At 39.0% G+C, this 26,015-nt stretch overlaps 1 protein-coding gene across 1 annotated transcript in view; it reads right to left on the bottom strand.

The window, feature by feature from the left end:
* ATP13A4 (ATPase 13A4) overlaps positions 1–26,015 on the bottom strand; it is a 145,316-nt gene that overhangs the window by 2,153 nt on the left and 117,148 nt on the right. The window contains exons 19-29 of the mRNA XM_027108707.1: positions 22,604–22,767; positions 21,664–21,786; positions 20,326–20,405; positions 18,859–18,901; positions 18,362–18,471; positions 16,389–16,485; positions 14,593–14,665; positions 7,318–7,489; positions 6,410–6,603; positions 4,875–4,963; positions 2,760–2,840 (exon numbers count right to left, since the gene is read on the bottom strand). Of these exons, the coding sequence (XP_026964508.1) occupies positions 2,760–2,840; positions 4,875–4,963; positions 6,410–6,603; positions 7,318–7,489; positions 14,593–14,665; positions 16,389–16,485; positions 18,362–18,471; positions 18,859–18,901; positions 20,326–20,405; positions 21,664–21,786; positions 22,604–22,767 (1,226 nt within the window). The remainder of the gene's footprint in view (positions 1–2,759; positions 2,841–4,874; positions 4,964–6,409; positions 6,604–7,317; positions 7,490–14,592; positions 14,666–16,388; positions 16,486–18,361; positions 18,472–18,858; positions 18,902–20,325; positions 20,406–21,663; positions 21,787–22,603; positions 22,768–26,015) is intronic.

Raw genomic sequence — 26,015 nt, 5'->3', positions numbered from 1 at the left:
ACACAATGCATAAGTAATAAAAGGGAGTGTGTTAAAGCTATCCACATTAGCTCCTCTGCCTGTTAGCAGGAGGTTAGATCATGAGACCCAGCAAGTAAGGATAAGGTCTCACTCAAACTTGTTTCGTGAGTATCAAATTACTGTCTCCATCTGCTGGGGGTGGGCAGGCTTACTTCTTACATTTAAGAATTGAATAAACCTTTACCCAGCTCCTAATAGAATAAAGCAGTTGTTATAGCTAGTAAGATGACTTCTTGCCACAGTTTAATGGCAAGCAAAAAAAGAAATTTATACCCAGATAACCATAACGCTTGTCTTCTTTCTCCCTGTAGACTGTGAGCTCTACCCCTCTGCTATTATTACCCCTTTCACATCATGCCCTAGTACATGGCACAGGTTCAACAAATGCTTGTGGAAAGAGTGAATGAATAAATGATTGCTAGACACAAAGTAAGGAATGGTAAGTACCACAAGAGATAGCATAATAATAAGAGCTTATATTTACTAAGCGCTTACTGTGTGCTTTTCACTGTTTACATTTCATGCTCACAGTCACCCTATGAGATAAGGTACCATTATTATCATCATTTTGCAGATGAGGAAACAGAGACACAGAGAAGTGTAGTGACTTGACCAAAGTCAGACAACAAGAAAGGGTGGAGCCAGGATTCAAACCCAGGTAGACTACTCTGCAGCTATATTCTTAGCTGCAAATATTCAGAAGGAGAACGGCTTCCTGCTGGGGGATTATGGCAGACTTTGTTGCTTGATTACCCTACAGCCCATTCCTCCTGGCTCTTCCCTGCCCACCTTAAAAAAAATCATAACTAGTCTAAACCAATTTGTCTAACTTTTTGGCATAGATCCACTTTCCCAGAGTCCTTTTCTACTAAAGCTGACTATGAGAGTTCTAAGCAATGAGGCATAAGAGGAAGCCTTCTGGTGGGCTGCAGGACATTTTTTGCTTCCTGATAAAAGGTTCATACTTGTGGGAATAAAAGCTTGCTGGTACCTCTTCTTCCATGTTTTTCCTGCACTGAAAACAGACATAAAGCCTAGCTACATGGGAGCTAGCTGGGCCCCATAAGCAACAAGCACAACCATGAAGGCCAACATCTAAGGATGGTGAGACAAAAAGGTGGAAGAATGCAGAGCCCCAGTGATGCCACAGAGACACTAAACTAGCCCTGAAGCCACTGGCTTCCAATCTTCTTGTTAAGTGAGTCAATAAATATCTTTATTGTTTAAGCCACTGCTTGCTGAGCCTTGTTACTTGCCTAACTGATCCAGGAATCGGGAAAAATTCATGAACAGGCTAATACTCTAGCTGCGCCACAGAGGACGGAATGTTATTTCAATATGCAGAAGTGGGGAAAGATGTACTAGACAGAAGAAATAACACGATCATGGACAGGAATACGATATACACATAAGATTATCCCTTAAAGGACAAGGACCATCTTTCTGCAACTCCATAAGAGGACTCTCATGGCAATGCTCTTTTATTAATTCGGTGGCTTTGGGGACCATATGGTTTAGCACAGTACTCCTCAGTGTGATTCCTGAGTCAGCTGCATCAGAATTACCTGGCAACTTATTAGAAACAAAAGCTTGTACCTACTTCAGACCTACCAAATCAGAAATGCTGGGGCAGTGCCGGACAATCTGTGTTTTAACAAGCCCTCCAGGGAATTCTGATGCCCACTCAAGTTTGAGAAGTCCTAGTTTAGCAAAGAGATAGATGCTCCTTATCCTAATTCTATGTCCTGTTCTGCCACCAGCTCCTGCGCAGCCTTTACCCTGCTTAGCAATGAAGGCTCCGGAGCTCCTGCATACAAAATACTGCAGGGCCGTCAGGCCCCAGGTGCGCCAGCCCACCATGAATCCCCCCTCACTGGAACCAGTCTGGGTTTGTAAGTGAAAGCAGGAATGGGGACAGATGGAGTCTTAAAGCTCATCCCTCCTACAGAATGGATGCCTTTTCTGGGGCGCCCCCTTCAAGAGTGGGCTTTAAGAAATGGGGATTGTGTCTAACAGCATTGAAGGAGGAGAGAGTAAAGCGCGTAGCAAGGCAAAGGGGGAGCGGAAGCTCATTTTCCTGGGGAAATGGAGCATAAAGAATAAAAGCTGGGAAAAGCTCACTCTGAATCTCATTTCCCATCTGTAAAGTAAAAATGATAGAAGTTGTTCAGTGAAAGAAGCCAGACACAAAAGGCCACATACTGTATGATCCCCTTTATACGAAATGTCCAGAACAGGCAAATCCACAGAGACAGAAGGTAGTTTAGTGGTTGCCAGGGGGTGAAGGAAGAAGAAGGGGAAATAAGGAGCGATTGCTAATGGGTGTGGGATTTCTTTCAGGGTGATGAGAATGTTCTAGAATTAGACAGTGTTGGAGGTTGCACAACTCAGTGAACATATTAAAAACCACTGAATCGTACACTTAAAAAGGTAAATCTTATAGTATGTGACTCATATATCAGTTTCTTTTGAAGAAATTTGAATGAATTGAGTTGGGTCTCTATTTGTGAATTTTAGAAATGGATAGGACCTTCTCCCATCCTCCCCAGCCCCACTTTACAGACAGGCAAATGAATACCTTGTTTGGAATTCATCAGAGAGAAGCATCATTGCTCATGTTGCCAAGGAAAGGAGACCCTTGCACTGTTGAGCCTTGTCCGCTAAAGCTGTTCCTTTTTCAGACTCCCAGAGATGCCTCCGCCACCCCAACTAGCAATGAGCAGCCTGAGGCCACTTACCTCCACGACAAGGGACACGATGAAATTGGAGCCGAGCATAATGACAATGTAGACCCTCCACAGGACAGGAGTGCAGAGCAGCTGGTGGGAGATGAAAAAGCAAAGTCAGTCTGAAGACTAATTATGCTGCAAAAACTTCATGCTGTTCACAGTGTACATGCAGGCTTCTAACCACACTCATTCTTGTGAGACGCTAGACACCTCTGATGGGCAACTTTGGCTTGACTTTCTTGGAATCTTGCTGCAGTCTGAAACTCAACTCATCCAGCTCGCATTCCTTCCCTCTGTCCTTCGCAGGGGTCAGACCCACATCATAGTGTGGCATCCTCCCCACCTCCACTGGCTTCCTAATCTTTTTTTTTTTTTTTTTCCTTCATAGGTAATTCTTCCAATAACTTTCTTACACATCTCACCTCACCTGGATATCTCCATCTCAGAAGACTTGGACAAATGTAACAGTTTGTTACTATTTGTGTAAACATGGTAGAATATACATATAAGAAATGTATATGTACACGTGTATAATACATATCTGAAAGTATGTAAATAAACTGGTCTTATCAGTTGTCTCCAGAGAGAGGAACTGGTAGTCGGGGAACAAGGATGGGAGGGAGGTTTTCACCACATAACTTCTCTAAACTTTTGAATTTTAAACCATGGGAATGTTTTCTCTATTTTAAAAAAATGAGCAATAATTAGGTTACAAAGCAGCACGATTCCATTTAAAATAAAATACACTTCATAAATCAAACACACATTTATAATATATGAATATTAAACATGGAAGGCTATAGTTAATAATGTTATAATTTTCCTTACCTGCATAGTTACATTTTTTAAAATGCACCCATAATTTTATGTAATAAGAAAAATAATTATTTTTAAGGTGAGCAATAATCCTTTGCAGAATCTTTTGAAGTCATGCTGGCAATGACTCTGCACAGGTTCCCTCCAAACCAAATACATTCCTTATTTTGTTACAAGAGGTCCCAGCCCCTCTGAAACAGTCTTCACTAACTTAAGAGTGTAACTAAATCCAACATGTTTTAACCTTAACTTCGGCAGGATTAAGGAATTTTAATTCATTTAGAAGACTAGTAGGCAAGGACTATTTATCTCCATGAGTACCCAATCTAATTCATGAATACAATTATACTGTTAACCACAGTAATACAATTATAAAAATGAAAAGCTGAATGTAGATATTAGTTTATATGTCAAATGTCACCATGGGTTTGTGACGGTGTTGCTGGTTTGGAATGCACTATGTACTCCAAATGCTTGTCTACATTTAGGAACCTGATCTGCAATGATCAGTCAGTCAGTCATTGCCATTATGTGCCATTCACTATGCCAGGCACTGGTAATACAAGAATGAATAAGATAGGATCTTGGCCCTCATGAAACTTATCTTTGAGAGGGAGAAGCAGACAGGGAATTTTACAAAGAACTGAAAGCTCAGGTCCTTTTATCATCTCTTCTGTACCCTATTTATTGGTCTAAAGGACTTTTATTAATGATTAACTTCTAATTCAAAAGAAGAATAGATTAGAGGAATCAAAATATACATTTTCCCTTGCTTGAATATGTAAAATTTCTGTCTCTTCTAGAGTTTCACAGTTGTCTCAAAATTACAAAACTGTAAGAGAGTACTTGAGGTAAGATATAGATCTTCGAACGTAGGTTTTGCAGACATTAAGTATGTAATACAGAAAAACAAGTTTTTAAAGAGTTTTAAAAAAAAATGTAAATACAGATTTGAGAATTAACCCCAAAATAGGCAAAACTGTTTTAAACAGCTTCAAAGCAAAACCATTTACGAGAAAATTCTCTTTAAGAGAAAATGTATAAATAGAATTTCCAATCTTACAGAGATCTTTTAAAGGAAAAATGTTCAATGCTTTTGAAATACTGGAAATCAAGGCTAGACAGAATTTTATTTCCTGACCAGCTTAAATAAAAAACATGAATAAATTCAGCATTCATTTTAACCCTACAATCTCAAAATAATAATAGGTGTCAAGAATCCATGTCAACTGCAATTGTGGCCTGCTTTTTGAAGTCGGGGTGTTATACAACTATAAAATATCATCATATCCCAGAGATAAGACTTACATCCAGACGCCTATATAATTCTGGAATATCGGCAAATAGAATGAATAGACACACACTCAGCTGTATGACCAGCACAAGGACAAATATATCTGAGGAAATAAGAACACAAGCTATCATTTAGAGAAATCTGAGTCCAGAGTATCACATCCATTGATCCACATATTCTAGATTAACACCGATTAGATTTACTTGATTTCTACAACCAAACTCAGCAAAATAGATGAAAAGTACTCACTTCTGTGCAATGGGTCTCACCTCTACGATTTCTATGTATGTCCTTGAGGTAAGTGGAAAATTTCACATGCATGTTATATGTTTCAATTAATAAAAATGGGACATACATATAGGGTAATACTGACAAAATAACGTTTTCAATAAATGCCTTGGAGATATCCAAGTATCAGTCTCTTTAATGCAAATCATCCACCTCACATGTATGTGTATAGCTGATTCACTTTATTATAAAGCAGAAACTAACACACCGTTGTAAAGCAATTATACTCCAATAAAGATGTTAAAAAAAAAATCATCTGGGCTTCCCTGGTGGCGCAGTAGTTGAGAGTCCGCCTGCCGATGCAGGGGAAACGGGTTCGTGCCCCGGTCCGGGAAGATCCCACATGCCGCAGAGCGGCTGGGCCCGTGAGCCATGGCCACTGAGCCTGCGCGTCCGGAGCCTGTGCTCCGCAACAGGAGAGGCCACAGCAGTGAGAGGCCCCCGTACCTCAAAAAAAAAAAACAAAAAAAAAAAAACACCAAAAAAAAATCATCTGCCTCAAATCCTTTTCTGGGAAAAAGGAGGACTGTAAATAAACAAATGTTTGAATTGCAATCATGCGGAGGTCAGCATTCGATTGCTTCTTCATCCCAAGAAGAAGAGCAAAATAACTTTCTCCGAACAGATTTTTCTGAGGATATTGATTCTTCAACTTGTGCTTCTAAATTTTCCCAATTAGAGGGGTAGTGATGCTATGCAAATACATGTCCCAAAAGCTAAACAGGTCACCTACTTCTCCTAACACTCACCCCCACCCTCAGCCCGGACTGTAAGGAGGTGAGAGGTACTTTGGCCAAGAATCTCAACAACTTTCTATAGTCAGGCTCCTCCAGGCTGGACCCGCTCCCAGAACTGCCAATCACACAGTGTCATCCCGACCATTGTATTCATGGCAGGAGACACTTCCAACTGAGCGCTGTGACCCTTCTCCCCACCTCCTCTGAGATGAATTCTGACAAGTACTGACAAGCAGAGAATTAAACGTGTCTTCCCAATTTGGAGTGAACCCATGAAAAGATACCTAGAGACAAATTTCTAGGGAAAGGAAGTGGTGGATTAAGAAACTCTAGTATTTAACACAGCTTTGAGGGAGGTAGCAAAGGACCAGGAAATAAGGCTGCATGTGTTTACAGAGCCCTGGAGTGGAAGTCAGAAGACCCTAGATGAGTGCCAACTCTGCAACTGCTCCTTGAGTGACCCAGGAGTATCTGTTCTCCTCTCTGATGACCTCTCACCTCTGATATGGTACAGTTCTACTCACAGTTTGTGTATGTGGGCTGCCTAAATGGTTTTCCTTTAGAGAAGACAAGAGCCACAATGATACAGTTGATTGTTCCCAAGAACCATACAGTAGTGTTCTCAAAACTTGTGAAGACACCATTACTTCCGATCTTATCTGGAGCAGTTGGAGAAATGGTTAACTTTGAGATGGTCTCATTTTGCACTGTGCAGGTACTAAAAAGGAAACCAAAGAAGCTAATGAAGTGAGATGACAAGTCCTTACGAAGCATATGTATCTACACAACTACATGTCCTCAATGCTTCTATAATTGCCTACACTTTGGGAAAGAATATACTGAAAAGTAAGGAGAAAGAAACCAGCATGTATAGATCTATATTTTGGGTAGATGGATAGACGATTGATAGATAGATGATAGATATAAATAGATAGATAGATAGATAACAGATCCAACAAGTTATTTATTCAATAAGTTGGGCACCAATAATGTAGTAAGACTATGTGAGAGAAAAAGATATGAGTAAGTCATGACACTTCCCTCTATTTGCTTCAGATTTCTGAACATTTACAAGTAGTGTGACTATACAATTTATCATCCAACAGGCACAGATTTGAATGTGAAAGGAAAAAATATAATCATTTCTTTGGGATATCAGGCTTAAAATAGGGCTGTCTAGCCAAACTATAATGCATGGTCACCCTAGATATAAAAGATGGTCAGAGTTCACTATCATTCAAGATGAGCAAAGATAAGTGCTAACGAATGATGCCACCAAACTGTGCTACAAAGAAGAGATCACTGGAAAACTGCCAAGGGCCTTAAGGAAGCCAAAGCTTTAGTAGAATGAAGACCCATCTGCCTCCCAACATATGGGCCAGATGATGGTTGACAGAAATTAGAATGTGACAATCTAAGGCTGTGATCATACCTGTGCATCCCCATGGAATACCAAGGCTGCCTCTGAACCAGAATGAAGCCCACAATGTGCATGGCCAGGCTGAGAAGAATGTTGAGAATCACAGAGAGCAGCAGAGGCGGGGAGATCAGCCGTCCTGCAGGTCTGAAAGGCACCAGCTTGGGATAGGCACCATTCAAATTCACTACAAAATAAATTCAAGTTTTATATGTATATGAGAGCAGGAAAATTTTGTATTCTTCATCAGAAGAATGGTGTAACTTCTTGGGCCCATATAGCTGAGGAAATTGACAAATTGAAATATTGATACATCACAAAGTAAGGGAATAAAACAATGAATGAATTCAAACTCAAGTCATATGAGGAATTCTTGAAAGAGAAGACAGAACAACAACAAGATGCCCTTTTCCCCCCCCTATTAAATAAGCAAAGACTATTACATTATAGATGAGGAAGTGATGAAGTGAGCACTCTCATACACTGCTTGTGGAAACATATATTGACACAAAAATACCTTCTGCAGGGCAGTTTGGCAATAAATATGAAGAGATTGAAAAATGTTCATAACCTTTGACATAGCTATTCCATTTCTGGAAGTTTATCCTAAGCTAAAAAATCAGAGATGTAGGAAGATGTTCATCACAGCATCATTTACAATAAATTATGGTACATCTCTATAATGAAACAACATACAGTCACTAAGAAGTAATGTTTTCAAATATTTGATAACAAAATGAGGAGTGACATCAACCAAATGGCAGATTAGCAACTCCAACATCCCATCCCTCTACAGAAACATTGAAAAACAAAAGGAAACTGTCAGAAGCAACTTTGTCAGAACTCTGAAAAACAGATGAAAGTTACAGCAAACAAGCAAATGCTGAGTCAAGAAAAAGACAACTTAAAAATGGGAAGAAAGCTTTTTTTTACTTGCCCTTGCCCATTTTTACTTTCCCTTGCCCCCCTCCCTCCTTAGCTCAATGGCAGTCTTGAACATGGTTGTCTGCATTCCCAGCGGGGGATCCTGGTTACAAAAGGGGAAAAGCAGACTTTATTCACAAATTATTGTGTATGTCTGTTCTAACCTGTCTGGAAGCTACCTGGAGAACTAATGCAAGGTGTTCATCTTTGTTTTGCCTAATAAAAAACTTAGTCAGGGCGGAAAAGCAGCATACACTCCTTAAAAACACTGTAAGGCTAACAAGCTACCCATAGTCACGGGGAGCAAAGGATTACAGTTGAGACATAAAATAACAACCTGAAGCCTAGAAAGAAAAGTTAAGGAGCATTTATTTGGAAAATTATGGTATTCAAAAGTACCTGTGCATGTTGGGGAATACAGAAAGCCATGTGCCTGCCAAAGATGTATGCTCAGAAAAGACCAGAAAAGACCCTAAGCTTTCAGCCCTGAATAATCACTAGACTCAGCACAAGCTTAGTTAAGTGTTGAAGTGCCCCAGCACAGAACTAGTCTGCAAAGACTGGGAGAGGTATTTCTTTGTTCATGTTGTTAAACTCATGGAATTCAACTTATGGATATCTCTGTCAAAACACTAGCTGAACAAAAGCTAAAACAATAGAGATTTTAGTGACCACACATGACAACTGATCTAATCTTTGCAAAAATAGTTTAGAAAAGTCACTAAATAAATGGACTACTACAGTCTTCAAAAAGCAACAAAACAAAAAACATCAAGCCCTGGGGAGGGGAAAGAATCTGATTTCCAGAGTTACAACATTATAATATTTAATGGAATAAAATAAATTGACAGAAATTATTTCTGAGGAAGCCCAGACGTTGGACTTACTGGGAAAAGACTTTAATACAACTGTTTTTAACATGCTCAAAGAACTGAAGGAAATCAGGGAAATAATGTGAACAAAAGGAGAGTATTAAAGAGATAGAAATTTTAAAATGAAGCCCAAAGACATTCTTTTTAAAGAATCCTCTTTTATAATGTCTATCTCTTTACTGGCATACTCATTTTTCCCAGTAAAGGTAATTATTTGGGCAAATATAAAATCCTATATTATTGTATTTGTGTTTTTTAACTCAGCTTTTTATTCCTACATGATTTAAAAGACAAATGTATAAAAAAACAATTATATATGTATGTTACTGGGCACACAGTGGATAAAGATGTAATTTGACAACAATAGCATAAAAGGAGGAGACAGACCTGTAAAGCAGCAGAGTTTTTATATGCTACTAAAGTTAAGGTACCTATTCAAACTAGATTGTTACACATTTAGCATATTACATGTAATCCTCATAATTATATATTATGTAATAAAAAACCTACAGTTAACATCACACTCAAGGGTGAAAGATTGAAAGCTTTCCCCCCTAAAATCAGGAACAAAACAAGGATGCCTACTTTCACCACTATTATTCAGCATTGCATTGGAAGTTTTATCTAGAGCAATTAGAGAAGAAAAAGAAATAAAAGTCATTCAAGTTGGAGGAGAGAAGTAAAACTATCTCTATTCACAAGTGACATGATACCAAATTTTGGAAATCCCAAAGAATCCTCAAGAAAACTGCTAGAGTTGATAAATGAATTCAGCTATGTTGCAGGATACAAGATCAACACATAAGAATCAGTTGAGTTTCAACACATCAACATTAAAATGTGGTGTATATATAATGGAATATTATTCACCCATAAAAAAGAATGAAGTTCTGACACATGCTACAACATAGATGAATCATGAAAGTATTATGCTAATAAGATATGCCAGAAATAAAGGGACAAACATTGTATGGTTCAACTTATTTGAAACATCTTGAACTGGCAAATTCATAGGGACAAAAAATAGTTTAGCGGTTATCAGAGGCTAGGTGGAGGGGCAATGGGAGTTATTGCTTAATGGGTAAAGAGTTTCTGTTTGGGGTGATAAAAAAAATTAGAAATAGACAGTGGTGATGGTTGCACAATGTTGTGAATGTAATTAATGCCCCTGAATTGTACACTTAAAAATGGTGAAAATGGCAAATATTATGTTATGTATAATTTACCACAATAAAAAAGAATGAAAATATGTACACATAAAAAAGTGGTCATAAATTTAAACTAAAAAAAACAGGATGCACAACTATTATATAGAAAACATAATTCAAATTTCTTTATCTATACGTGTGTGTGTGTGTGTGTGTGTGTGTGTGTGTGTGAGTGTATAATTGGAAGGGAATACATCAAAATGCTTTAATTTGTTAGCTCTGGATAGCAGGATACAGGAGGATATAGGTGGTTTTTCTCTTTGTTATCTCTTGCAATGTTTTCCATCTTCTTTTCACAACGAATTATATTAAAAAATAGAGAAAAATCTGGAGATGCTTGTTATGGGAAAGAGAATAATCACAGAAGAAATGAGAGCTGTTTTCAAATATCTGAAGAACTGTTCTGGAGAGAAAAATCAGACTCTTCTCTGCCACCCCAAATGGCAGAACAGAAGTCTGAGATGGGTGAAAGTTACACAGAGGTAGATCTGGCTTGATGTACAGGATTACTCTGTTAACAGTAAGGACTGCCCAAGGATGTTCTTACAGTAGATTTAACAAATATTTAATGAGCTCCTTTGATATGTCCGGCACTGTTAGAAGTATTGGGAATACAGCAGTGATCAGGATAGACAAGGTGCTGTCCTCACGAAGTACACACACTGAGTGAGGGAAGGCAAGCAAAAACAAATAAAAACTTAGGTAAATATCATAATTTTGGATTGTGAAAAGTAGTGTGAAAAAAATAAAGCAGAATGTGTGGTGATAGAGAATAACTGGTTTGGTCACTATTTAAAGTGACCTTTCTGAAGTGGTGACATTTTTCTGACTAGAACCATAGGAAGATCTACGGGGAGAGTATTTTAGGCAAAGAAAATAGCAAAAACAAAGGTGCTAAGGTGCCCACAAGCTTGGCAATGCTCACAAGACAGAAAGACCAGGGTGCCTGGAACAAGTAAGTGGGTAGCAATATGGTTAGAGGTGAAGCTGGAGAAGTAGGCCAGAGCTGGATCATGTAAGACTTTGGATTTAGTGGAAATGGGAAGGATGACGATAAAATTTTCATTTAAAAAAACAACAATCTTACTACCGGGTGAAAGGTAAATTGGGGTGAGGAGAAGTCAGCAAGAGCAGAAGCAAGGTCAGTTGTGAAGGTATTTCAGTAATCCACAGGGGAGGTGACATGGCTTTGTGACAGTGGCTACAATAGGGATGGAGAGAAGCTATGTAGGATGTGTTTCGGAGGTAGAGCCAATAGGAATTGTGTATATATATATATATAGATATTATATGTAAAGGTGAAGAAAAGAGGGGAATTAAGGATGACTCCGGGTCTTCGATGTGAACAACTTGGTAGATTGTGGTACTATTACAATAGAATACAAGCTCCATGAGGAAACGAATTTCTATGGTTTTTTCCACTGACGTATATCAAGTGCCTATTACCGTAAGTAGAACAAACCAGACACTCAGTAAATATTTAATAATTTTGTTGAAGATCAGATCTGATAGAATAAAGCATTCTGTTTGGGCACATTAAGTCTCCGTCCTGTTAAATAGCCAAGATTAGATGCTTAGCAGCTGCATTTCCAGAATTTAGGATAGACATCAAGCCTAGAGACATAAATTTGGGATTCATCAGCATACAGATAACATTAAAGCCATAGCATTGGTTGAAATCACTTAGGGAGATTGTGTAGACTGAAAAGACAAGAGAACCTAAGAACAAGCAAGCCTTGGAACATTCTAAAAGTTAGAGCACAGGTAAAGGAGCAGAGACCAGCAAAAGACATGAGAAAACTGTATTCATTAAGGCAATAGATAATTCAGCAGGGTGTGGCATCACAAAAGTCAAGAGAAGAAACCTTTTGAAGGATAAGAGTGCTGTTGAGAGATCCAAGTACAATGAGGAAAGAGAAGTGATCAGTACTGTTGACCGCAAGGAAATCATTGGTGGACTTGACAAGAGCAGTGTTGGGGAAGAGACAGCCGAAGTGTGCATAGTACTTACTCTCCTTGCATATGTTCTCTGAAAGCAAAGCTTTTGAGCAAGTTTTTTAAACCATAAGTTGGCGTGATAGCTGTTAAGATTATGACGACAAGGTATAAGATGAAATAGTGGAAACAGTGTGAAAGCAAGACCAGGAGGCATGTGGAAGAGGCAGTCTAAGATTGGTACTTTTTTTTTGTATCGAAGTATAGTTAATTTACAATGTTGTGTTAGTACAACAAAGTGATTCAGTTATATAAACACACACACACACACACACACACACACACACACACACACACACACATATTCTTTTTCAGATTCTTTTCCGTTACAGATTATTACAAGATATTGAGTATAGTTCCCTGTTTTATACAGTAGGTCTTTGTTGTTTTCCTACTTTATATACAGTAGTGTGTATATGCTGGTATTTTTGAATGTATCAGTAATGTGGACCCTCCCAGCCAGCGGTGTCTGGAGTTGGCTCATACGAGCTCACAAGAGCCAACTGCCACTAAGTTTGTAAGCCAATTATTAAATATGGCCATTATTAGAAGAATACTATATAAAGTTGCAATTAAATAAATATTATCTTAAAAACAAAGATAATGGGGGCTTCCCTGGTGGCGCAGTGGTTGGGGGTCTGCCTGCCGATGCAGGGGACGTGGGTTCGTGCCCCGGTCCGGGAAGATCCCACATGCCGCGGAGCAGCTGCGCCCGTGAGCCATGGCCGCTGAGCCTGCGCGTCCGGAGCCTGTGCTCCGCAACGGGACAGGCCACAGCAATGAGAGGCCCGCGTACCGCAAAAAAAAAACCAAGATAATGAATACTCAGAACTGATAACGTCCTAATGATTTTACTACAGTTTAGCATATCTCTGTTCTTAAAGTTAATAATGGAGATTGAACTTAAACGTGTGTCACGTCTGTAGCCATTACATCATGAACAATTGTTTTTAACTGAGGAAATATTCTTCCAGATTTCAAGAACTATTATCCAAATTAGCAAATAAGTTGCTCACGTGACTGATGAATGATTAAAGTTTCAGCATAAGCCTGTGTTGTTTTGCTCACTCAGGTAAAGAAAAACGTCAACAAACATTCATTCACATCAGAACTATTTCAGTCATCAATCACAACAATATATTGACTACGGATACAAGACTTTGACGAAACTCAGTTAAAGCATTCTGTGAGAATCCACTGGCTAAATGGAAATTGCAAGAAAGAGTAATGTATACTTTATGGTTATTTGATAATTGCTCACTACACATTCTTCTTTTTGGTAAAGCTTATAATAAGCTTCTATGCATATGCATATACATGCATATCTACAATTGTTTGGAGAGCTGGCTGTTACATATGTGCCAGGAAACCACTGCCTTCCACCAAACAACTGCACAGGCCCAGAATCCAAATTCACGCCCGTGAACGTTAGAATCCGGCTGATTGAAATGAAATGACAATAGAATTAGAGATGGTAAGTGGACAAAGTGGGTCTACTCAACTGTTTGGGAAGTTTGAGAATAAAGGGGACAGTAGCTAATGGTAGATTTGGGGTCACAGAAGAGGTTTTAAAGAAAGAAGATACAAAAATATATTTATCTGCTGATTGGAATGATCCAGTGGACCAGAGAAAAGTTGGTGATAGAGAAAAAGATCATTCCAGGAACAAAATCCTTGAGGCGGCAGGAGCAGGTAGGATCTAAAGTACAAGTGAAGCTGGTGGCATTCATATATAAGAGAGAAAAGCAGAGAATACGGTAAAGATGACGGATAGTGGTCAGGCTGGGGGAAAATCCCATAGCGGGGAAACTGGGGAGACAATTCATGTATCAGTTAGGAGGTGGTGGGTGAGAGTGGCATAACGGCAAGGTTACATTCAATCTCTGTTCTAAATCCTCAGAGGTTAGGACTGGAAATGGGAAACATAAAAGCCATTTAACTTCTATAAATTGGGCACATTTGGACCATAACTATACCTAAAAGCACACTGAAGTCAGTTTTCAAGGTGCTTTTTTTCATTTTAAAGGTTTAGTGACCATTTATAGAAGCTCTATATTTTGTGGAAAACAGCAAAACAACGAGCCAGCTTTTCCTCTGCTAACACTTTCAACACTTAAAAATGAAGATTCTATTTCCTCTTTCTCTCTCTGCATACCATACCCCTTTGGGAATAAGTCACTCATCACTGCGGCTATAGCTGCTACCCCTCAATGGTGGACTAACCCTGCAGGGGCAGAGGGAAGCAAGTGGAGGGGAGTATCTCTGAGAAGAAAATTTAAAAGACATCTTACTTGTTACACCAATAAGAGTTGTAATGGCCAGATCCTGGAACAGAAACTGGTAATTTGAAAGGCTGTTTGTCTCCTGAAAATGAAAAGGAAAGTGGCTCAAAAAAGTTATAACCTTCTGGATGAAATGTGACATCAATTGCACTCATTTTCTCACTGCAACATAGGATTTTCAAGTAAATTACCAAGGAGATGGTATGGTCAGGGGCCTGGTCATGGGTACCAAAGACAAGCCTGCAAACTCCTTTCTAGTCAGGAGGGCCACTGCAGTGTGCTTTCTGGGCTGCTCCTTTGAGCATCAGTGTCACCCCTGTTGAGGGGAACATCTCACTCTGATTCATCTCTAGTCTCTTTTCTACTTGTTAGCAGAAAGTTTGGGGTTTGGTCTGACACAACAAAATGACACATTCCCAATGGTCAGTGACAAATGTGTGGTGATCTTACCTAAATTTCACCAATGGAAAATGAGAATAACTGAACCCACTAACTGCATTCTTGGGTGTTGTTAGAAAGTCCTGATAAAGCATCTTGATATTCTTGAAAAAAAAAAGTTCATGTCTTACTGATTTCAAGAAACTTGCTTCCTTCCCCCCCCACACCCTTCGTGGAAAGGAGATAATGATGACTCATGTTTAACTCTACTTTTGAGCATAATGAGTTATTGGGATTCCAAACTAGGGACCAATTTCTATAAACAGCCTCTCCTTTTCCAGCCCATTCATCAGTGAGAGGAAAAGGACTTATATAATCTGAAAATAACGGAAGTAAAAACCCTCATACCAGGAGCAAGGGGGCAAGACGTAGAGATGAATCTACATACCTTCAGCACAAATGGAATTCACTTTCTCAGTGTTACTTAACAGAATAAGCCCAAGTGTTGAGCTCACAAATACTAGATATGTCTTTTCTCCTTTTATATTTTGTTAAATAGTAAAAACCATCACAAGACCTATGTGCTTTGGGGGGCATGATATGCCAATTTTCAAGTCCCTGTATTCAGGGAATCAGTGATATGCTGCTTTGTACTAACTCGTGAAAGTCAACTGCTAAAGTTTCAGGAATTCTGTGAGCTGGTTTTTAAACACAGCCAATATAAAAACTTAAATTATACAAATTTACCATTAAATAAATTATACTAGAAACACAGGTAATAGCCAAAACTCATCACTCTCTAATCATTTTCCTACATTTAAATATTATCAATGGTCTTAAGGTTATTTACAACTCTTGTATCTATATGGTGCAAGTACTATAGAATGGTATGCTACTGTATAATACATCTCTTCCCAACTCCATGTTCAGTGACGTCAGGTAGATAGCTTGAAATCAGCCATGGTGGGAGTAGTTATGCCATTGAAATTGGTAAACATTAATAATCGGGGCTTGTGTTTCCAGGGAGAGCCAGTTATGAAACATTTACCAGAACCCCAATTAGAGAAGCACCTCTCTAGCGAATGTTATGCTAGGGTGGAGCCACACTGGAACTGGGAAGGTAAGAGACCTGGTCCAGGCAAGCCAAAACGACAGTGAGAGAGAAAGTTTACCTTCAGTTCTGAACCTCAGCTACAACCAGATGAGAAACTTCTGTCAGAGAGTCAGAGAACTGACACCAACGACTTTTCCTTTGTATCCTTGTCTATTTCTGATTTACTTTCAAAAACCTTAAAGATAGTTTTAGAGAGGCTGTTGGTACTCGACATATCCCATGTGCACTCTTTCTTTAAGAGGCTTTGCAAATTGCCAGTGACCGCTACTTGTTTTAGCTCTCACTAATCAAGAGGCTAGGTCTCAAGTCATACCCAGTAGAGCAGCAGAACACCAACATACTGAATCATGCTGTACAGAGCCATGTACTTAAACATGCAAAATGAGGTAACGAGAGCTGCACGTCCTTCCCTGTGTGAGAAAAGAAATGAAAGAGTAATGAAATGAAAGTCACAAAAAGAAACGAGGTCAGTTATTCTGTGCTGTTCAGCTGAGCTCAGAAGAAAAAAATCAAAGCCTGATAATTCGATTGTTTGTCTGACAGACTGGACAGTCTTGAGCCAGTGGGAGCCGGCAGTCAGCGTGCTAGATGTTCAAGGAAGACTAAATCCAGGCCAAGGTCCACAGGCCTTTAATGGAGCTTTGGAGCCCGAATGGAGAGTTACTCTTGTCCTGTCTGCAGGCATTATTTCAGCTCTGAGTCAGGAGACCTGGGAACTGGTCCCACATCTCATATCTACTCACTAATGTGATTTGAAAGGTCATTTTCCCTCTCTTGGTCACAGTTTCTTCATCTGTGAACTGAGGAATTTAAATAAGATTGCAGGTTTGGGGGCTATTTTCATGCTTCAGGTGCTTCAGGAGTTTGCAAACATCTCATTCAAATTTCATTTGGCAGTCCCAACTTTTTCTAAAACGGAACTAAGACAATAGGCACGCTCAAATTAGGCACACATCAAATTTAAAGAGACTGGAATCAATAAGCCTGTTCATTTGTATTACTGTTGATTGACTTTGAATGAATAGTATATATTTAGAGTGTAAAATAGAGTACTTATGAAATGCCACTTTTATCTCATTCATTTGGGAAAAAATAGAGTTTAAATTTAATTCTGGTCAGAATGGTTTCCTGGGATTCCAAAACCTGATCCTCAAACTAGACTTTTTCCTGTATCAGGGCTTTGCTGCTGCTGTTTATTCCGCCTAGAAGGTAGTTTCTCCTCCACACCTCCTTAGAAAGGCTTCCCCACACCACCGCATCTGAAGCAGCCGATTCTACTGCCCAAGCCATCTTCCAACTTTTCACGCTACCCCTGATTTTTCTGTGTGTGTTTATTGCCCAACTTCTTCACGGGAAGAAAGCTTCGTGAGATCAAGGGACGCTCGATTTATTTGCTTCTGGGTCCCCAGTGCCTCCAACTGTTCCTGGCCCTAAGTCCCTACTTTATAAATATTTGTCAGATGCATGAATACATTTTTTAAATGGGGAGCACCTAGTCAAATCATTATTTTAATGTGGTGGAAGGAATATGATATTTGTATATAAAACACATTGAAACAAAATTAATTCGAATGCAATCTTCAATCCTATATGGATGTGAGCTTCGATACATCAAGTTCTCTGAGCCTCAATTTCTTTGTAAAAGAAATAGTGACCATCCCTACAATTCCAGGCTGTTTTGATGTATAAGATACTAGGCATTAAAGCACTTTATAAACTGTAAACACATACTAGTTATAATAACCAAAAGCAGCCACAATGCTAACCATCTCCATCATTCAAACAAAATGCAGCAGAAGTACATATTCTGGGGTTGGGGGAGGGGAATAAAGCACCAAGGGAAATTGTAGTAGAAGCAGCAAAGATGAATAAATATTCTGAAAACTGGGGATAGGAAGGATATTCCAAGGAAGCATAAAGAGGCAAGAGGAAAGGAAAGCAAGTAGGGAAGAGAAAGTTTCTGTCAATTCTCCATTAAGAAAGTATCTAAGGAGATTCATTTAAAATAATAATAAGAAGAGTATGATTGACATTTTCAAAGCAGCAACAAGTTCCAGATTCTAATCTTCTAAAAATAATCTATTCAGTGATTTTCATTAGAAATGCCACTGTTTTCCCAGGAGGTAAGTCCACTCCGGAGTAGAATGTTTGACTGCTTTCTCCCACAAAGCACCCTCCCTGCCCAGGGACACACATTTCCACTGGTCTTTGCCTGGCAAAACAAAGGGGTCTGCACCTAAAAGTCAAGAGACATTAAAACAATGCTGGGGAAAAGTACCTACTTACTTGATAAGGTGAGGTACACATTCAATGTTTGGAGTTTTGGAAGTGAAAGGTGAGGCCACAGATGCCTCCTGCTCTGATAAAGAGATGCCCACGTGAGCCATTTTCAAAGCCTGAAAGCAAAGAGTCAGCTTACTGTATAGATGCACACTCACACACATCTCTCCTGAGGCCACACGAGAAAGGCTAGTTAAGCTGCCCACGAAGTGGCTTGTGGGCCCAAGCAGTGGCCAGGAGATGATCAAATTTTGCTCTGCCTGCCACATAAGAAAGAGATGGCACTGGGACACCTAGCTAAAGAAGTGGGGAATGCAGAACCAAGTTCTTCCCCATTTAGTCTGTACTGACCACTGAGTCATTGTGTGGCTTTGGTTAAAACCTTTCCAAACCGCCCACATCAGTTTCTCCTTCAAGAGGAATGGAGGTGGTATATATCCCAGGGGATACTATCTCTTACAGGGCTTGAAGCAAGTACAATTGACACACTGACAGCTACTTACCCCACAGTCATTGGCTCCGTCACCACACATACCTACAAAGTAACTAAAAGGGGAACCGTGTCAATTGTAGAGGAGATCAAAGCAATCTTACCTTCTAATTGCTCTAATTAAAAAGATAAAATGAGCTTCATTACTTAAGGCTCAAACTTATTATTTATTTTAAGGGAGTTTCCCTAACAGTCTGGTTTGACTAAAATAAAGTATGACTCAGCAGTTCCTACAATGGATTAAGAAATCCCATACAGGCTTCCTGACTCCAGGCGATTCAAGGAGACCCCGCACTTCTCTGTCTAGGAGGCAGCTCTGTCAGCTGTAAAACAGGATGCTCATGATTATATGACAGCACGGCATGGTGGGAAAGGCACAGAATTTGAAGCCAGAAGATCTGGATCTCTGACCTGATCACTTCCCCATTTTGACTATCATTTTTCTCCCCTACAAGCATTATGAGTATTCAGTGAAGTGATGTATTCTAAAATGATAAATAAGAATTATTGTTGGTCACATTAATAGTAACTGGAGAGGAAATCCACCGTGTCAACTGTCACTCAACTCAAAAATGTGGTGCCAGGACCAGAAGTTGAAGAAAGAAAATATATCCCCATTTCAGGATAGCTTTCTGAGGCCGGATGAATACCGCTCTCTTGAATTGTTGACGAAGACAGTCTGCTTTTTAAGGTAGGAGCACTCTGACAGTGTTTGCAGAATTTGCTGTACTTCTCTTCCACACTGCTACCTAAGGCAACGAGTTTACTGTGGAGGTTTTTAGCCATATTGAGAAGATAGGGCTTTTTGAATATAGATCTTTTGCCTAGTGACTGAGTCAATGAGTATGAGGGTGGACTAGGGATGGGTAGGAGTTGGAGCTGTGTGAGTGTGGTCCAGCACCAGAGGTAGAGAAAGCCTCTGAGACGCCATGGGCTTCCATTAACAGGAAATAAAGGATTCCAAATGATGGGATTCTGACAATGGAGACCCTTTGTGTTAAGAATAGTTTTCTGATTTAGGATGGAGAGGATGATTTGGCATAAGAATGTTTTAATATTTTTAGGGTTATGTGAATCTCTTGTCATAGGGACCTCCCTGTATCATAACCGTGAAAATAATTTGTAAAAATGAAGTCTAAATTTTCATTGTACCTTTAGGAGCCAAGTTCAGATGACCTTTCCAGAGTTATTTCTTGTCCCCCTTATGTTCTAGTTCAGCGGGATTCTCAATTCTGGATGCATAATTGACTTATGAAAGGAACTTTTAAAAAATACTGATGTCCAAGTGCCCAGACGAACAATTGAATCAGAATCTCTGAATGGTAGTGTCCTGGTATTGCTAATTTTTCAAAGCTCCCAAGGTGACTGTCATGTGTAGCTACGTTAAGAACCACTGCCCTAACCAAACTGAGTGACTTCCTTACTCTCCCCCTGTCATGCCTCCATGCACTTCACACCATCTGAATTGGTAAAGACCTACTCTAGTTTCTGAAATTCTTCCACCAGACTGGATTTCTGCCCTGGAGACATTCTTGCAAAGATGGTCCCATTGATCAATATCTGTAAAGAATGCAAAAGGGAAAATTTTTTTATTATGTCAGCTGGTCATACATGAAGTAATTGATAACATTCAGAACACTGACTGGGTAATGATATCCATGAGTGAGAAAAATATTTGTTTCCAAGAAGTCCTTCTTTGGATTTTAAGACAGATGTTGAGACTTTGGTCATCAGATAAGTGATCAGGAAGACCAAAATCAGTAAAAATGACTACTTAATAGACATAATTGATGAAAATGATGACCTACAGGAATTTAGCTCAGGGGCCATGAAGGAGGTCGTCCTGAAAAACCCTGAGCTTGATGGAACCTTAAACCAGTAAAGTATGAGAAATTGCAAGATAACAAGAGGTCAGGATCCCAGGAGAAGGAAAGGAGGCAACTGCTTCTCAGAAAATTGTTCAGATCTAGCAGAAAAATAGCCTAGAGATGAGAGGGTGACTATCTGTGGTCTTTGACTTAACGATACCATCTGGGCTTGACCAACTGTGAAACTCAGCTGATATCTCCAGCCTAATTTGGGCTCTGAAACATTAATGGATTGTCACATTAATGGATTGTTGTATAAAAACCTGTACCAGCTCCATCCACCTGAACCCCATCCTACAGAGTCTAAATTCTTCTGTGTTACAGCTGTGTGCTCCCTGCTCTTCTTGGCTGTAAACTCAGCTTATTGTTCACTCAGCTTTAAAGTCTTCATTCTTTTTTTCTTAAACAGTACTTAAGATAATGAGCAATTGAATACAAATAAATTATCTTTGCTTTACACTGGACACAATCTTTCTCTAGTTTGCTCACATGTTTTCTTATGTATATATCTTACCTGCCCTCATTGTGGGTTTGTTCTTCATCAGAAAAGTTTTAAGTTTGACCCTCTTTTGTATAGATGTCCTCTATCAAAAACCTAATGGAATTCCTCTATTTTGGGCCTGCCTTCCTGTATAATTGCTGGATTTACACTATACTGTGAGACCCCCTAACCATGGCAATATAGTGACAGCTCCCCCAAAGCAACCTTATCACTTGAGAAGTCACTAATATTTTAATCCTATAGATGATGGATAATTAGTTAATCAAATTTACTTATTTTAAATCTAGCAGGAAATGAAACAGCAGTGACTCTGCAAAACTATCTGCTTCCCTTATGATACATTCAATAGGTGTATCTAACCTAGTTAGAGGTTTGAAATTACTTACGATCATGCTCCGTGACATTGTTAGCATCTTTACTAGGAGACTGGTAGCCTCTTAGAACTTACCTTTGGCAGTAGGCTGCTGAAATGTTGACTTATAACCTGGAAGGATTTTCCACTTAGGGCAAAATGGTAACTTCCCTCTCTGCTGTTATCAGAAACTTCTTCCCTGATGTTAATGTAATTGTCCTGCAAGGCAAGACGCAGTAATTTGAGACTTGATAGAGTGGTTAGGACCACAAGCATATCTGAGCGAAGGCAACAATGACAGTCTGGGATCTCTCTATAAAAGTCACACTCCAGCCCTCATTCCTCAGAGAAGCACTTTCTCTTTGCTGGATCAATCTTTGCACATCAACAGCCTCTAGTGAACAGGGGGGTAACACTTACTCACGTCCTGTTCTCATCCTGATTTGATCTCAGTGAGTCCCAGAAAAAAGCACATTTCACACATTTCAAGTGTAAAATACAAAAGCATTGCAGCTTAACAAATCCCTCCCTGAAGTGAGAACTTCCCTTTTTTTTTTTTTTACAGAATTAATATTGTTTCACAAGGACATAATAGACATAGGATACTGACAAGATTGGAGATAAATGAATAAAACTTCTTCCCACCCTGAAGATATAGTCTGATTTTCCAATGCACACAGCAGTGTCTCTCTTAGGGACTAAATCCCCTTTGAACCCAGTGGGAAGGCTGGCAAGCAAGGGAAAAAATGGAAAATTAGACTTGCAGCCCCACTTACTATATTCTTTCTAAAGACTTTTTTAAGTTTAAAAGAATGGATTATTTCCAGCACGCAGGAAAGCACCATACCTTAAAACTCAGTAGGAATGGTATGGGAAAATGATATAATTGAGTTCTTTGAACTGTATACATGTTAGACATTTGGAGAAGTATGTTGACCCTAGGTCACCTGTACACCTCTGCCAGTCAAAGCTGCTCAGTAGTCAACACTGTGTGACGAGTTAGATAATATGGCAGAAGGTCTGCTTTTGGGTATACCTGATTCCTATAAGCAATATGTTTCTTCTCTTCGACTAATTGCCAAGATATAGATGCTGATGAGGACTCAGTAGTTTCATTTGCTTCAATGAGAATGACTTTCTGGCTTTCAGAAACCATTCCAGACTTTCTGGCCACTGTTATTGCAGTCTGAAGATTGTCACCTAGAAGAAAGGAAAAGTATCCCAAGATGAGATTGAAGAGACAGAACCAATTCACGTAGAACCTAGAAAGCTAGGGTAAGGAGTTCAGACCTTATTTTTGGTGCGAGAAGAAATAGTCTCTAAATTCTCTCTCAGCCCTGACCTTCCATGATTCTGTGATCCCTTTTCTTATTATTGCTGCTTTTCATCTGGTTACTTTATGACCTGCTAGTATATTTTTGCCAGGGATTGGGAAGTAAAATTAAAAAGGAAAAGTTCAAATATATTTCTGTTATTTGTCAACAGCTTAGTAAATGTTTAGCAAAACTCTCCTGGTTTAATATGACATCTCATGGTTCCACTTCCAGCTAATATGGAGTAAGCCCACTAGAATCTATTTCTCCCACTGATTACAATGGAAAACTCTGGAAAAAATACCATTAAAAAAACCTACCTGAGGACTTTGAAAAGTAAACACAAATGGCATAATATGAAAGGGAGTCAAATTTGGAGAAATAATCTACAAGGTGGAGAGATTCTCAGCTTTTTTTCTCTTTCCTCTCATGTAATTTGACCTGAGTGCGAGCCCCAGTCCCAGAGCTATGCAGATAGCTGAAACTCCAAGAAAAACCTACTTTTTCTGGCCAAAGGAACCAGGAAAGGGGCACTGGAGGCCTGAAGAGTTGTGAGGGAAATCCTAGAAAGAAGAGAGCTAGACAAGGAGACTAATTCAGTGTATGAACTATGTAAGCCCCAAGCTCAACCCAGAGCTGTGCACGTGTGGAGCTAACCTGAAGAAGGATAGCAAAAGCTTCAAGAATTGAACCATGATATTAGTCACCTCCCATATTCCAGAGTTTTGCTTGCTAAAACAACAAACTCAACATTCTCTAGAGGATTTTAACAGGATCCAAAGTATCCCAACATAATATTCAAAATGTTCAGGATTCTCAACATGTGAAAAACCTGGAAAATCTGGCCAATTCTCAAGAAAAAACAATTCAATAGTTGCCTGTCTCAAGATGACCCAGATGTTGGAATTATCAGACAATGCTTTTAAAGCAGCTATTGTAATCCTCCTCCATGTGGTGAAGGTTAATACTCTTGAAATAAATGACAAGATAGAAGTTCTCAACTGAAAAAACAAAGAACAAAGATTGAAGAATATCAAAAGAACTCACATTCATGTCATTAGAGCCCAAGAAGGAGAGGAGAAAGATTGGAACAGGAAAAAATTTTTTTGAAGACATAATAGCAGAAAACTTCCCAAATATGGTAAAAGATTTAAATGTACAGATTCAAGAAGCTCAGTGAATCCCAAACAAGATAAATTCAGTGAAAACCACACCCAGACACATAATCAAGCTGCTAAAAAACCGAAGATAAAGCAAATATCTTAGGAGCAGCTAGGGAAAACAATAAATTACATATAGGGAAACAATTCAAATTATCACAGATTTCTCATCAAAAACCATGAAGGCAAGATAACAGTGGAACATCTTTAAAGTGCTGAAAGAAAAAAATTGTCAACTCAGACTCCTATAGCTAATGAAAATATTCTCAGGAATGAAGACATTCTTAGATAAGGGAATCTAAGATAATTTGTGCCAGCAGATATGCTCAAAAAGAAATGCTTAAAGAAGTTCTTTAGGCTGAAGGGAAATGATACCAGAGGGAAACTTGCAACGTAAGACATGAACATTTAGGAACAGAAATAATAAAGAGCTGTATAAATATAAAGTCGATTTTTCTTCACTTCTGTTCTCCAACACTTGACTGTTGAAATTTAAAACTCTAACGTTGTCTGGTGGGGTTTCATTGTATGTCATACACATATATACACAACAATAACAGAGGAGAGAAAATAGGGGATGTTTATGATGATAAGCCTTCTTGAAAGGGTAGGTACAGATATAGTGATTCGTAGAGCAACCACTAAAAATAAATAATGTAACAACCGGCTGGCTATCCCTAACATGGTTTCTCCCAGGTTTCTACCAAAATACTTTGAGAATCCTCAGAAGAGCTAACTGCGGGGAGGGAGATGCTCTAGCCTGAGATCAGAAGAGTACAGGGAGCCCTGAGAGTGAGAGGCTCTTCCACATGCCTCAGCAGGGCGACAACAGCCATCTGCTTTGCAACACAGACCGTTTTGCCATCTGTCACCTGCGAGAGGTCTGTTGTTTAGGACATGCAGCCCAGGCCTGATCCTCAACCATCTGATAAAAAAAGATTAAAACCTACTTAAGGAATTCCAGAAGCTAGATAAGGAAATATAAGGCAGAACAACCAGAACATGACTGGTAAAGCAGGCTAGCTGCTGGAAACAGAAGAAAACTGCATTAAAAATAATGAGAGCACTTAGGAAACTCAGATGGAGCACAGGCAAAACATGGTTTTCTAAAGTCACTCCTACTCCAAAACACAATTTAAGAACTTCACAATTCAAGAGGTGATTTGAAGGAGATCATCCTCATTTTTGATACCCGAGTTTGCAGTTTGAAAAAATTCGGTGCAAAAAAAGAACCCTTAAAGCTCAGAGCAAAATTATAAAACTATGAGAGTTACATAAGATAGACTAAACGGATCTATGTACAACATGGGAAATATAGCCAATATTTTGTAGCAACTGTAAATGGAATATAGCCTTTAAAAATTATATGAAAAATTTTAAAATATGAGTTACAAGAAAAAAACATAAGAGACCGAGAGGATAGATCCAGGAAGCCTGTCATGTGAATAATGGAAATTCCAGAAGGGAAGAAGGAAAGAGAGAGAACAAAAGCCCTAATTAACAATAGAAGAAATTTTCCTGAGAAGAAGAAGACAGATTAAAAATGCTCACAATGTTCCAGACTAAATTAATGAAAAAAGACAAACATATAGGCACACCTTGGTAATATTTCTAAACTCCAAAGTTAGAGGAAAAGGATTATATGTAAACAGAACAAGTTACCTACAGTGGACTCCACTGGCCTTGTGATATGCAATACCAAAAACTGGAAGACAAAAGAATAAAACCTACAGACCATTAGTAAAAAAGGACTCTATATATAAAATAGATAACTAATAAGGACCTACTGTATAGCACAGGGAACTCTACTCTGTAATGTAGAGTTCTCTACATTAGTAGTGTAATATAGGTCTCTGTAATGACCTATATGGGAAAAGAACCTAAAGAAGAGTGGATATATTATATGTATTGATATATGTATAACTGATTCACTTTGCTGTACACCTGAAACTAACATAATATTATAAATCAACTA

The sequence above is a fragment of the Aethalodelphis obliquidens genome, unplaced genomic scaffold, assembly GCF_003676395.1.
Source record: "Aethalodelphis obliquidens isolate GAN/ISIS:26980383/991018 unplaced genomic scaffold, ASM367639v1 scaffold1, whole genome shotgun sequence".
In the NCBI taxonomy this organism is placed as follows: Eukaryota; Metazoa; Chordata; class Mammalia; order Artiodactyla; family Delphinidae; genus Aethalodelphis; species Aethalodelphis obliquidens.
The sequence above is the reverse complement of the archived record's forward strand: the minus strand, read 5'-3'. Positions and strand labels throughout refer to the sequence as shown.